Genomic DNA, 12,514 nt, shown 5'->3' on the forward strand with positions numbered 1-12,514 from the left:
AGCTCAAGTGGTAGAGTGCTTGCCTTGAGCTGAAGAGCTGAGGGACAGCGCCCAGGCCCTGAGTTCAAGCCCCACGACTGACAAAAAAAAAAAAAAACAAAACTACGTGGCATGCTTGTAAGGTTTATATGACATTAGCCAAATCCCACAGCAGTCCTGTCTTATAGTCTTCTGGTGTATTGTTCTCTTTTTGATCATATGAAGAAACTGAGGCAGAGAGGATCCAAGAAATCTCTTCCAGGCTGTGAAGCCAATAAGATAATGTCATGTCTAAGCCAGCGGCCTACTGGGGCAGGGGGAGGCACAAATAGCCCTTCAGGCCTGTTCTTCTGCCCCTACCCCTAGTATTGGACGAGGTTTCCCACATTTTTGTATATCTCCATGTTACAGGGTGCTGCTGCCCAGTTTTGGGGTCCTGGCTCCAAAGCATGTGTGCTCGCTCCCATGAGCATTCTCCACTTCCCCAGCACACAGACACAGATACACATGGCCACTGTCAGAGCTTGCAAGAACCCCTCATGCACACCTCTCTCTCTCTCCCTGTCCTGCCCTCACCTGGTCTACCTAAACCCCCTCACATGCTAACCCCTCTGTCTGGCAGGTGAAATCACCACCACATCTCTGCTTGACCGAGAGACCAAGTCTGAATACATCCTCATCGTACGCGCTGTGGACGGGGGTGTGGGCCACAACCAGAAAACTGGCATTGCCACTGTAAGTGCCTAGGGGGCCTCCTGTGCCCCCTAGAATCCCTGCTGACCAAGTCTTGTTGAACATCTTCTAGGAAGCAGGGCCCAGGACCATCATCCCCTGCCCCGGCCCTTGTGGTGTTGAGAAGTGATGCCTGAGTCTCTCTATTCATGAGCCAGAAATGAAGACTCAGAGCCCCAGGCAAAGGAGCCTCAGCTAGGAGAGAGCAGGCAAAGGAACTTGGGGGCCCTGGGTGACATAAAGAGCAGAAAATCCTTTGCAGAAAGGGGAAGGAGAAGACAGCCTTAATAAGCCATCCCAGCCACCCCAGTTCCTCATTTCCCATGGCTGCCTTGGGCTCTCCCTGAGGAAAACCCTCCTCCCCACTCCCCACAACCTCGCACCATGGTCCTTGCTCACCAGCAGTCTCTGCCCCATTCTAACCCATTCAGAGACTCTAGAGCTGAAGCTGACATCGCTTAGCCCAGGATGTGGCAGAAAACCTCACAGTGCCCTCCTCCCTTCTGGGAGGCCTTGACAATAGGAAGCAGAGCCCTCTAAATAAGTTACCTGGTGGCAGGTGAGCAAGGAAATTGCTTGGCTTGTAGTTGAGACTGGGAAGCTCAAGTGATCCTTTCAGATCCTCCAACTGTCAGTCACCTTCCCCAGGATATGGGTGGGTAGACAATGCCCTGGACCACAGCAAGGCTGTCAGGGGTCTTCTCGTCTAGTCTCTGCTTCCTAATAGACAGCACCTAAACCTTTTCCTCCCAAAGAAACCTGGATCCATGGCTGTCCTCAGAAAGCACTTGCCTAAGGCTCCCAAGGTAGCCAGGAGTGGAGGGCTGTCTGGTGGAATTAAGAGTCAGGAAAGCTTTGTGGCAACTGTGTCTCTCTGGACCCTGCCCTTGCTAGAGCATCTCACAGCTCCCTCTTGTGGCTCCACAGGTAAATGTCACCCTCTTAGACATCAATGATAACCACCCCGTCTGGAAAGATGCTCCCTACTACATCAACCTGGTGGAGATGACGCCCCCAGACTCTGATGTGACCACGGTAGGTGTGGGGGACAGTGGAATTGCCAGGCAGTTGGGTGGGTATATTCCCATTGTGGTCTCTGTGGCCTACCACATGGGACTCACAGACCTGTTGTTTTATTCCATCTGAAGCTCTCCATACTCTTTGTTAGGAAAGACAGTCAGAGTTGGGGAGAAGCTCCCCCAATGTCAGCTTTGGGCTGTGTGGCAGAGCCTGTGGCAGGGAGACAGGACCCCTTACATCTGAAGCCATCCTTGTCTCCAGACTCCAGAATTCTGACCAACCTCAAACCACACCCTGCCAGCTCTGCGCTGGCACCTGCCCCTCCAGAGTTGCAGAAAACACTAGCTTGGTCACCTCTAGCCCACTCTGGCCCCCAGGGATGCTCCCAACTGCAGCTTTGTCAGGGCCTATGTGCAGGTACCTGTGAGCAGGGCTGTCCTGAGATAGGAATGGGAGGCATAGCCAAAGAAACTGGGCACCCAGAATGGAGCCTGGCATCGGAGGCATGTGAGGAGAGGCCACCCATGCCCCCTCTCTCCTTTGCTGTGAGAGTCATATTTGCAGGCCCTTCCTTCCCCCACCTTTAGCTCCATTTGGACTCATTTGGGGAGGCTAGTTCCCATTTTTCCAGCCCCATTGCCTCCCATCGAGCCTGTCATGGACACAAACTCTGAAATTTTATAGTACCCTGGTTATTGAGCTTCTGGGAACTGTGTACCGCCATGCCAAGGGCTGCTCCTGGGTCCTCTTGTCTTCACCATACTCTCTCCCTGGGGCAGGTGGGGCCATTGCTCCCATTTACTGTAGAGGAAACAGACTTAGAGCTGAAGGAGTTTGTACAGGCTTATAAGAAGTGATATGAGGTTTTAACCCAAGTCTGCCTGACTTTGAAATAAGGGATTAGAAACTACCTTGTTTCGTCCCTGTTCATCTGCCATTCATGGGGTACTTGTAAGGTGTCCCAGGGCCTAAGAACCTGGGGGGATTTGGGGTGGGATAGGAATGAGGCTGTAACTTTTTGTATCAGGCTCTCTGGTAAGACTGCCCTACCCACACCTAAGCACTTTGGGGCTGTGGTGATTAATCTCAGCCTTATCTCAGATTATCATGTCCTGTAGTAACAAAGCCAACCTGGACCAGATGAAAGAGGATGAAAACCTGAAAGGAAAGATGGGTGAAGGGCTGGGGCTTGGTGATTACTTGCCCTGTCCTCATGTCCACATGTCCAAGATCTGAGTTGGCCTCTCCTAGGAAATCCAAAACAGTAAGTCAGGGGCAGAGGATGGAAGAATCTATGAATTTTTTAAAGCCTGAAGCAGATTTCTTCCAGTCAGGGGCCAGATTTGGAAACCACTACTCTGGCCTGTTTGTAGAGCTCACTGGGGCTCCAGATCCAGTAGGAGCTGTCTCCTGCCACCTTGTGGTCAGCTGATAACAAGCCCTCCTCCTGGCCCCTACCAGGCCACCTCCCCACCTTAGCACTATGTTTCTAGAAAATTATTCCCAAGGGGAACTGAAAGGAAGATAAGAGGTGGTTGTACCACAAACTGGCCGCATAGGACACCAGCAGGGGAGGGGGGACTGCACAAAACTCAGACCTAGCCCCATCCGGTCCGCAGTGGCCCTCTCTGAGGCTCCAGCACATTCTGAGCCAGGAGTAGGTGCAGATGATGGGCCTCAGGCCTGCCCAGAGGCTCCTCGCTCTCTGGGAACCATGAGAGCCTTTCATGGGTATAAACAGTGTACCAACCTATGTGCTCAGCAGATGGGGTACAGGAGCAAAAAGGTCTCACCTTGCTTTGGGGGGGCTTGTGTCACCCTTCTGTAGTCCCCAGTACTACCCCATGTTTATCTTGAACAGATGGACTAGTGCCCCCTGCAAACAGTGAGGACAGGACCCAGAAGCTCCACATGGGCAGGCACAGAGCCCCAAAGGCCAAAAAAGAAAAGGACAAAAAAAGATGAAAAGTTGTTACATTGAATATCCACCAAGTATAATTTGGCAGCTTTAGTAATTAGGGAATATCATGTTTGTGGAACTTTTTATTATATGGGAGGACAAATTCTAGGCTAGATTTTTTTTTAGAATTCTTAAGATGAATCCAGAATTACATATAATAATTGCCAGAAAACCAGAAATCGAGAAGCTTGGTGGGACATGGTGGCATATACCTACCATTCCATTTGGAGGCTGAGGCAGCATGTGAGTTCCAGGACTAAGGTATATAGCAAGACCCTGTCTCAAAATGCTAGAGGAGGAGGGGAGAGGAAGGAGGAAGTTATTTTACTAAATCTTTAATCTTCAATCAAATTGATCATACAAAATAATTTCAAGAATAGTCATAAAATTCTTTAAATTGTATAGTCATATATACACACACACATGTATACACACACACACACACACACACATATGTCTAAGGCCTCACTGGTGATTCTGCCAGGTGGAGCTAGGGCTGGGTGGAGCTAGGGTCAGGTGACCAGGAGGTGACACTAGATAGGACTGGACCCAGAGCTCCATATGGTGCCTCTGCCCCTCTATCCTGATGCATTCAGAGCAGTTGCCTGCATACTAAGAGGCAGCTAGCTCAGGGCTAGGTGGGAAGCCCCTGGTAGCAAAGTGACCAGTTCTGTCCCAGCTGTACCAGCTGTGTGATCATGAGCCAGGTGCTGAACTTCTCTGTGCTCCAGTCTCTCACCTAGAGAGCCCCATATAAGCCAGGATGCACAATGCACAGGCCACAGTGAGCACTCAGTAAATGGCAGCCCTCCTGCTAGAATCTTTGTTTTCTGGTGAGCCCTGCCCAGTGCTGACTGCATTGTGGGCTTGCATACCTCAGTGTGTTTGTTCAAAGGCCTTGTTCCGTCTAGCCCACTTCACCTGCCAGCCATACAGGCTGGGGAAGGCTCTGCCTCCTCTGAAGGATTGGGGTGTGATCCAGGGCCCTCCCAAGGGCCCCTCTTGCAGGGTCATTGGCCAGCTTTCCAGGAATGAGAGTGATGGAACCCTGGGATTTTTCAGAGCTATATACATCAAGTGTGCACCCCTCAGTGCCTTTGGCAGTGTAGTTGGTGTTGGCGGGATGCCTGTGTCTGTGTGTATGGGCACAGGGCTCTTCGGGCATTCCCTTGCCAGGCCTGTGCTGCAAAGCAGCTGTACACCTCCCACCCCACCCCTTCTCTGCAGTGAGCTTCAGCCCCACTCTCCATGCTGGCTCCTGCAGCCTCTTTCAAGGACCTGGCTGATGGGCATTGATTTAGAGCCTTTCAAAGCCCTCCAGCAAAATAAAGAAGAGGGAGAGAGAGAGAGAATTATTCCCCGTCAGGCCAGGAGAAAAATGATGGGCGTGAAATGGGAAATAAATGAGGGAAGTGGTGAGGTGAGAGACCAGACTGCCAGTGGGGAGCCTGTGGGTAGGGTCACCACTCGGCCCTCCTCTGTGGAGGGGCCCAAAGACCCCCTCCATGCCCACCCACAACTAGGAGACTTGGAGGCAACTACACAGGTGCCCTCTGTGTGAGGGAGAGCCCCTCCTGGGCCCCAGACAGATCCTTTTGCTTTGAGCCTCAGTCTCCGTATCCAGAAAAATGGGGATTAAAACAATTCTCTCCTGCCTCTAACTGTAGAGAGATCTGCAGAAAGGCAAGGGTCTGTGGCCTCCTGTGACCCCCCTCAGTGACCTGACAAGGCCTGACTTCAGTTATGCTTTGTCTTCTGTTTCCAAGAAGAGGTTGATGGGTTTCTGCTGTGGAGGCTGGAGAATGTGTAATGTGGCATGGTGAGGGCACCTTAGCAGGAAAATGGGGACCCCTCCTTACCTTTCCGTGCCACAGGCTGGGAAAGAAGAGGCATGGGAGCTCTGATGTAAGTGGGCCTTGGTGGCAAAGGTCAGCTCTGCCCTAGCCTGTCTTTCTGGCCTCTTAGCACCAGGGACAGGGACAGGCAGAGCCCGGGGCCACCACAGCCCATCCATCTGTTCTGGTCTAGTGACCCCAGAGACATCTTGGCTGGAGATGAAGCCAGAGCAAGGACAAATTCTGCTACCCAAGCACAAAGACCCCATCAAGCGAGAGGAAGGTGTTGACGAGCCCTGGCTGTCATTACCAGGTGTCCTGGAGTTGAGAATGACACTGCCTGTTGCCGCCCCACCCAGGGACTACAACCACCCCCCCCACACACACACACAGTGGTCCTGTCCATCTTGGGTGCCATGGTGACTTATGGTATAAAACTCAGGCCTCCAGGGTGGAAGCTGAGGGCCTGAGATTGGTGCTGTGTGACCCTGAGTCTAGCATGTGCTTCTCTGGGCTCTTTTGTTTCCCTTTCTAAACTGAGGTCCAGGGCATGGTGCCATACCCATGTCTGTGACTTCTGGTGTCACAGAGGCCCTCATAACCACAAGCTCCAAAGGACTAAAGAGCCAGGCACAGTGGCTCATGCCTGTAGTCCTAGCTACTCAGGAGGCTGAGATCTGAGGATCACCATTCAAAGCCAGCTTTGGCAGGAAAGTGAGACTCTTACCTCCAATTAAACACCAGAAAGCTGGAAGTAGAACTGTGGCTCAAGTAATAGAATGCTAGCCTTGAGTTTAAAAAGTTCAGGGATAGTACCCAGGCTCTGAGCTCAAGGCCTAGCATGAGAGAGACAGACAGACAGACACACAGACATAGAAACAGAGAGAGAAAGAGGGAGAGGAGGGAGAGGAGGGGACAGAGAGAGAGAGGAAGGAGGAGGAAGAGAGGAAGATGAGAGAGAGGAGAGAGAGGGGAAGAGGAAAAAGGAGGAGAGAAGAGGAGAAGAGGGGACAGAGAAGACAGGACAGAGGAAGGAGGAGGAGAGGGAGAGGAGAGAGATTGGGACACATCTCCCTGAACATCTGGAGAGGAAAGAAGCATACAAGTGCCCATAGCATGGGCTCTGGAGAGGAATAGCAATGGCCCCCCAAGACCTTCCTTGAGGTTGGGAAAGCCTCACCATGCCTTGCTGTGAAGTGGGTCTGGCCCTTAAGGCTGTGGGCAGTATGTGGAGAGGAGCTGGTGCCTCTGCGACCCCAGGGGCCTGTGTCATGGACCCACGCTGGTGCCGGTGCCCACTGGACAAACTCTCGGAGTCCTTCTGTGGGCACCTGTTAGCTGATGTGAGGTCCCTACCCATTGTCAGCATGGCCGGGGTGGAGAAGCCAGGCAGCCAGACTCCCTGAGGTCCACCCAGCCAACCCCTGCTGGGGCATCTGTTCCTTTCCCGGGGCAGGTGGTGGCTGTGGACCCCGACCTGGGGGAGAATGGCACCCTGGTATACAGCATCCAGCCCTTCAACAAGTTCTACAGCCTCAACAGCACCACGGGCAAGATCCGCACCACCCACATCATGCTGGACCGGGAGAATCCTGACCCAGTGGAGGCTGAGCTCATGCGCAAGATTGTCCTCTCTGTCACTGACTGTATGGGCCCCGCCTCCCCCAACTTGACCCATGACCCTCGGGAGGCTGGGGATGTCCTCTGGGGTCCTGGGGCTCACACAGGAGGGCAGTGTCTGAGCACCATGAGCAGAGTGGTACCCATTCCCAAGTGACACCCAGGTGGGGAGGGGTACAAGGCCCAGACTGTACCCCGGGGGGATAGGGGCTCACACCTGCCATTCTCTCTCCATTCACTTTTCTCTTGCAACCCTCCTCCCTCTCCTTGACCCCTTCTCCCCCTCCCCCCAGGCGGCACACCTCCTCTGAGGGCCACCAGCAGTGCCACAGTGTTTGTGAACCTCTTGGACCTCAATGACAATGACCCCACCTTTCAGAATCTGCCTTTCGTAGCTGAGGTGCCGGAAGGCACCCCTGCCGGAGTCTCGATCTACCAGGTGAGTGTCCCTCACCTTGTCCCTGACAGTCCCGCCCCACCCCTGTGTGCCCTGTGAGGGCAGGAGGCAAGGGTGCCAACTGAGACTCCTAGAGGTCATGCACAGTTTGCAGGCTTGGAACAGGTGCTGGGAGGGACTGGCGGTGGTCTAGGTGGCCCTGGAGACCCCTAGGGGTGGAGGGCTTCACTGGGTCCAGAAGGAAGTGGATTTGCAAAGGCAGAGGAGGCACCCCAAAGAAGGAGGGGGGAAGGCAGAAACAGAACTGGGGAGGGAAGCAGAGACTAAAAGCCAGGGAGGAAACTGGGTGCTGATGGCTCATGACCGTAATCCTAGCTACTCAGGAGGCTGAGATCTGAGGGTCTGTGGCTCAAAGTGGTAGAGCTCTAGTGTTGAGCAAAAAGAGCTCAGAGAGCCCAAGCACTGAGTTCAAGCCCCACGATCACCAACATAAAATAAAATAACCTGGGAGGCCAAGTCTGAGAGTTTCACAGGTCAGATGATGAAAGGCTGGCCTAAGACTCCCCAAACCCACAGGTCTGGTACGCAGGGCCCCCGGCTCCTGCATGGGTGTCCCACCCATTTCCCTGCCCTTGTAAGTGCCAAGGAAGCTCCACTCAGGGGAGGACTGGTCCTACGCAGCCAGGGGCTTTACAGAGCTTCACCCATGCCCTTGTAGCTCAGGAGAGGCTGGGCCCATCTTGAACCCTCTGCCTCACCATCCATCATCCTAGTCAGAGGACTCTGAAGATGTCAATTCAAGGAGGGCCATCCTCAGCCAGAGCCAGTTAGACATTCTGGAAGATGCTCAAGGTGAAGAGTATGAGCTTTTGTGCTGAGGAAGTGGTTCAGTGGTGGATTCCTGCCTGACATGAGCAAGGCCCTGGAAGAAGAAGAAAAAGAAAAAGAAAGAAGGAAAAGAAAAGAAGAACAAAAAAAAAAAACCTTGGAGTCTGACCGATATTGAGTGTGTATTCCATTTCTACCAGTGGAGTGCTGTGTGTCTTGGAGAATACTGCTCACCCTCTCTGAGCCTCCTGCTTTCTCACACAAGGATTGGAGATAACAGCAGGATTGCCTGGCTGTGCAGAGGGGGTGAAACCTGGCACTTGGCCTGCAGGAAGTGATCAGGAGCTGTGGGACTGTGGCATGGTTTGTGTTGGGATAGCTTGTTCTCACCCAAAGGCATGGCTGTGATGTAAGAGTGGGTGGCAGCATGCTGCTGCCTGCTGTGCCTCAGTTTCTTCACTTGTAAGAAGTAAATAGCAAGCTTTGCTTCCCAAAAACTCTCCAGCAGAACCCTCTCCCAGGCCCCAGCAGGGAGAACCCTGATCTCAGGACAGCTGCCAGTCCCCAAGGAAGAAGTATGGGGTGAGAGCAAATGAGCCCTAAACTCAGAGATGGCAGGGAAAAGAGACACCAGCCAGTGCTCCTCTTGGCTCCTGGGGGAGCAGCCAAGCCTCAGGGGGCTTGGGCAGAACTTGGAAACCAGCTGTGCAGGCTTGAAGGCGAGCCTTCGCAGAGAGGTGTGGCCTCCTGTCCCATCCAGGGCCTCAGCCAATAGAGATGCCTGCTGTATTTGTGAGGGAATTTGTCCAGGGATTAGAGCTATGTGCAAAGAAAATGGAAGTCTTGAACCTCATCCTGGAGATCAGGCAAGCTGGACCAAAGCACCCTCTCGTGCAGTGTGCATTTCTTCCCTTGGTGAGAGCCAAGCTTACTCCAAAGTTCTGATCCATGGTGCTTAGACCTGCAGGGTGCTTGGTGTAGCTCTGGTATTGGAAAGAACCTCATCTGCTCTTAGAATCCAGTGAACTGACAAATGAAACCCTCAAGTGGCCTTGTGTATGTGTGTGCACACACCCATACTTGATCTCAGGGCCAAGACACTGACCCTTCACTTATTTTTGTGGTTGTTGTTGGTCATGGGGCTTGAACGCAGGACCTGGGCACTGTCCCTCAGCTCTTCAGTTCAAAGCGAGGACTTTACCACTTTGAGCCACCGTGCCAATTCCAGTTTTCTGGTGGTTAATTAGAGATCAGAATCTCAGAGACTTTCCTGCCCAGTCTGGCTTTGACCTGAGACCCTCAGATCTTAGCCTCCTGAGTAGCTAGGATTACAGATGTGAGCCACATTGCCCAGCTGTCCTTTAGCTTTTTTGTTCAATTTTTTTCCCCTCAAGGAGGGCACTTGAACCATAGCTTCACTTCTGACTTTTTACTGGTTAATTGGAAATATAAGTCTCATGGACTTTCCTGGATGAACTCACTGTGAACTGCAATTCTCAGATCTCAGCCTCCTAAAAGCTAGGATTACAGGTGTGAACCATTGGTGGCCAGCATCCTCAAGTAACTATTTTGTTTGTGCTTGTCATGGGTCTTGAACTCAGGGCCTGGACACTGTCACTGAGCTTTTGTGTCCAAGGCTAGCACTCTACCATTTGAGCCACAGCTCTGTTTCCAGCTTTTTGGTTGTTAGTTGGAGACAAGAATCTCATAAACTTTCCTGCACAGGCTGGCTTTGATCTGTGGTCCTCAGATCTCAGCCTCCTGAGTAGTTAGAAGCACAGGTATATCATTAGCACCCACATCCTCAAATGACTTCAAAGCTACTAATCTTGACATCTACTTGTCACCATTTTACAAATCATAGCCACCCATGGAGGGGAGCCTGTCACAGAGCAGCCCATGAGGCTGAGCTCTGTCCATGATGCCAGGAGGAGTCTCCAAGCTGTAGCAATGCCCCCAGCCAGTGTCCCAGGGCTGAAAAATGAGGATTTTTCTGGACTGCTAGACCCAAAGAAAGCATAGGACCTGCTGGAGTGAATTAGGGAGGGCTTCCTAAGTGGAGAGCAGGGCTTGGTGGAAAAGGCTTTGGGACCTAGAGAATGTCCTCCCCCCCCCCCGTCCCTGCCCTCATCCTTGGGCATACTTTGTGCCTCTGAACCAGAGCTCACCTGGGTACCTCTCAGTTCTGACAGGCTGTCCCTTCAAAGGCTCTGGGGACAATGTCTAGGTTGGAGGTCAGAAGAAGGGAGTAGTTATGTCTGGCGTGCCAGCTCAGGTTGTTCCTAAGGGAGAAGCATTAATCCCAATGTCCCCAGCCCTCACATGCCCCTCCTCTTCTTCAGGTGGTAGCCATCGACCTGGACGAGGGCCTGAATGGACTGGTGTCCTACCGCATGCAGGTGGGCAGGCCCCGCATGGACTTCGTCATCAACAGCACCAGCGGCATGGTACTTACCACTGCTGAGCTGGACCGGGAGCGTATCGCCGAGTACCAGCTGCGGGTGGTGGCCAGCGACGCGGGCACGCCCACCAAGAGCTCCACCAGCACGCTCACTGTCCGTGGTGAGGGCTGCCTCCTGCCCACTGCCGGGCCCAGGCTGGTGCTGTGGGCTGGGATCCACACCCACTAGGGCTGTGCACTGGATGTAGTGATGCCCTCTCCCACAGGCCAAGATCACCTGACCTCACCATGCTAAAAATGCCAGCCAGGCCTGGTCCCCCTCCTGGCCATCTCTATAGGCCTCAGAGTCCACCTAGGCCCCTGCCCCTCTTAACCCCCAATGCTCACATCTGCAAAAGGCCTGAGTGGGTGTTGAGAGCCCAGAGGCCCCAAGAAGCCAGGAAGGTGTGGAGCCCATCCTCTTAGGCAAGCCAGAGGTCTTCTCTGGGCTGTAAGCCAGACCTCTGCCTGCCCTGTGGGTGTGGTGTCCACAGCACTGTCCTGAAAGAGGGTAGCCAGGAAACCCAGTCGCAGATTCCTCATCCTGTTGTTCCTTGTATGGGTGCTGCAGAGCCAGGGGTATAGTATAATTTATCATCCACTTGAGGTATGAGGTATCTAGTTCTTGGAGACAGAGGATATAGCCACAGGGCCAGGGTTAGCCCTAGGGAAGACAGGGCCATGCTCTAGGTCTATCCTGGCCATCCTGGCCTAGTACAGTACAGGCACAAACCTTCGCCATCCCCAGTAGACACCAGAGATGTATGGGTCAGGGAGCCACTGTCCTCTCTCCTGTGGGTCCCAGGCTTACCTGCAGGCATCTGGTAGAGTTTGGATAGGACCCACTTCTTTCCCAATGATTGACAGGGAGTAAAGCTAGCCTTTAAGCGGGGACCCCAGATCGCTTCTCTCCAAGGCTCAGCAAAAGATACACCATCAATGAGCTGGTGATGCCACAGCTCACATAGATGGGGTCACTTCACTGTGGAGGTCACAGGTCACCCCAAGCCTCATCTGCTCAAGAAAGACAGGTTTTAGGCTGCATAGCTGGAAAATATGTGTGTGTGTTCTGGTCCTGAGCTTTTGCACTCAAGGCTAGAGCTCTACCACTTGAGCTACAGCTCCACTTCTGGCTTTTTTGGTAGTTAATTATAGATAAGAATATCATGGGGCCTTTCTACCCCCAAGCTTCACACTGTGATCCTCAGATCTCGGACTTCCTGAGTACCTAGGATTATAGACATGAGCCACCAGCACCCAGAAGAAAAGCATACCTTCCATAGGAATTAAACCTTGGGGTTTTGAGGAAAGCCAGTCCCTTCTTTGGGACCCTTTTACAAACTGGGGAGACCATAGCCCTTCCACTCATTGCTGTGTGACTTTGGGCAAGTTGCTCACCCACTTCTGGGCTATCTATCTATCTATCATCTATCTATCTTAGCGTGTCAGATGACAACCACCTCATAAGGAGGGATGCATATCCTAGATGGGATGTACTTAGTGTGAGCTCAGATATGGTCTCCAGCACTGTCATTATTATAATCATCATTGCCATTGTTAGGCATACAGGGGAGGGGAGCTCTGGAATTTTCTCTCCTCCCTTTGATAGCATGAGCATGGACTGTGGGAGGTCCTGGACCTCTGGTCAGACTCACCCTGGCCCCACTAGGCATAGGGAACCCTGGACTCACAGAGGAGGTGTT

The 12,514-nt window shown here is 52.8% G+C and overlaps 1 protein-coding gene across 6 annotated transcripts in view; it reads left to right on the top strand.

The window, feature by feature from the left end:
• Positions 1-12,514, top strand: part of Cdh23 (cadherin-related 23) — a 323,607-nt gene that overhangs the window by 210,177 nt on the left and 100,916 nt on the right. For all 6 annotated transcript variants that reach the window (XR_001175416.1, XM_013025633.1, XM_013025635.1 and 3 more), the window contains 5 exons: positions 602-714; positions 1,639-1,746; positions 6,983-7,172; positions 7,440-7,585; positions 10,714-10,933. Coding sequence is in view for 5 of the 6 variants with exons in the window: in XM_013025633.1 (XP_012881087.1) it covers positions 602-714; positions 1,639-1,746; positions 6,983-7,172; positions 7,440-7,585; positions 10,714-10,933 (777 nt within the window). In the remaining variant the exon portion in view is untranslated. The remainder of the gene's footprint in view (positions 1-601; positions 715-1,638; positions 1,747-6,982; positions 7,173-7,439; positions 7,586-10,713; positions 10,934-12,514) is intronic.

The sequence above is a fragment of the Dipodomys ordii genome, unplaced genomic scaffold, assembly GCF_000151885.1.
Source record: "Dipodomys ordii isolate 6190 unplaced genomic scaffold, Dord_2.0 Scaffold86, whole genome shotgun sequence".
Taxonomy (NCBI): Eukaryota; Metazoa; Chordata; class Mammalia; order Rodentia; family Heteromyidae; genus Dipodomys; species Dipodomys ordii.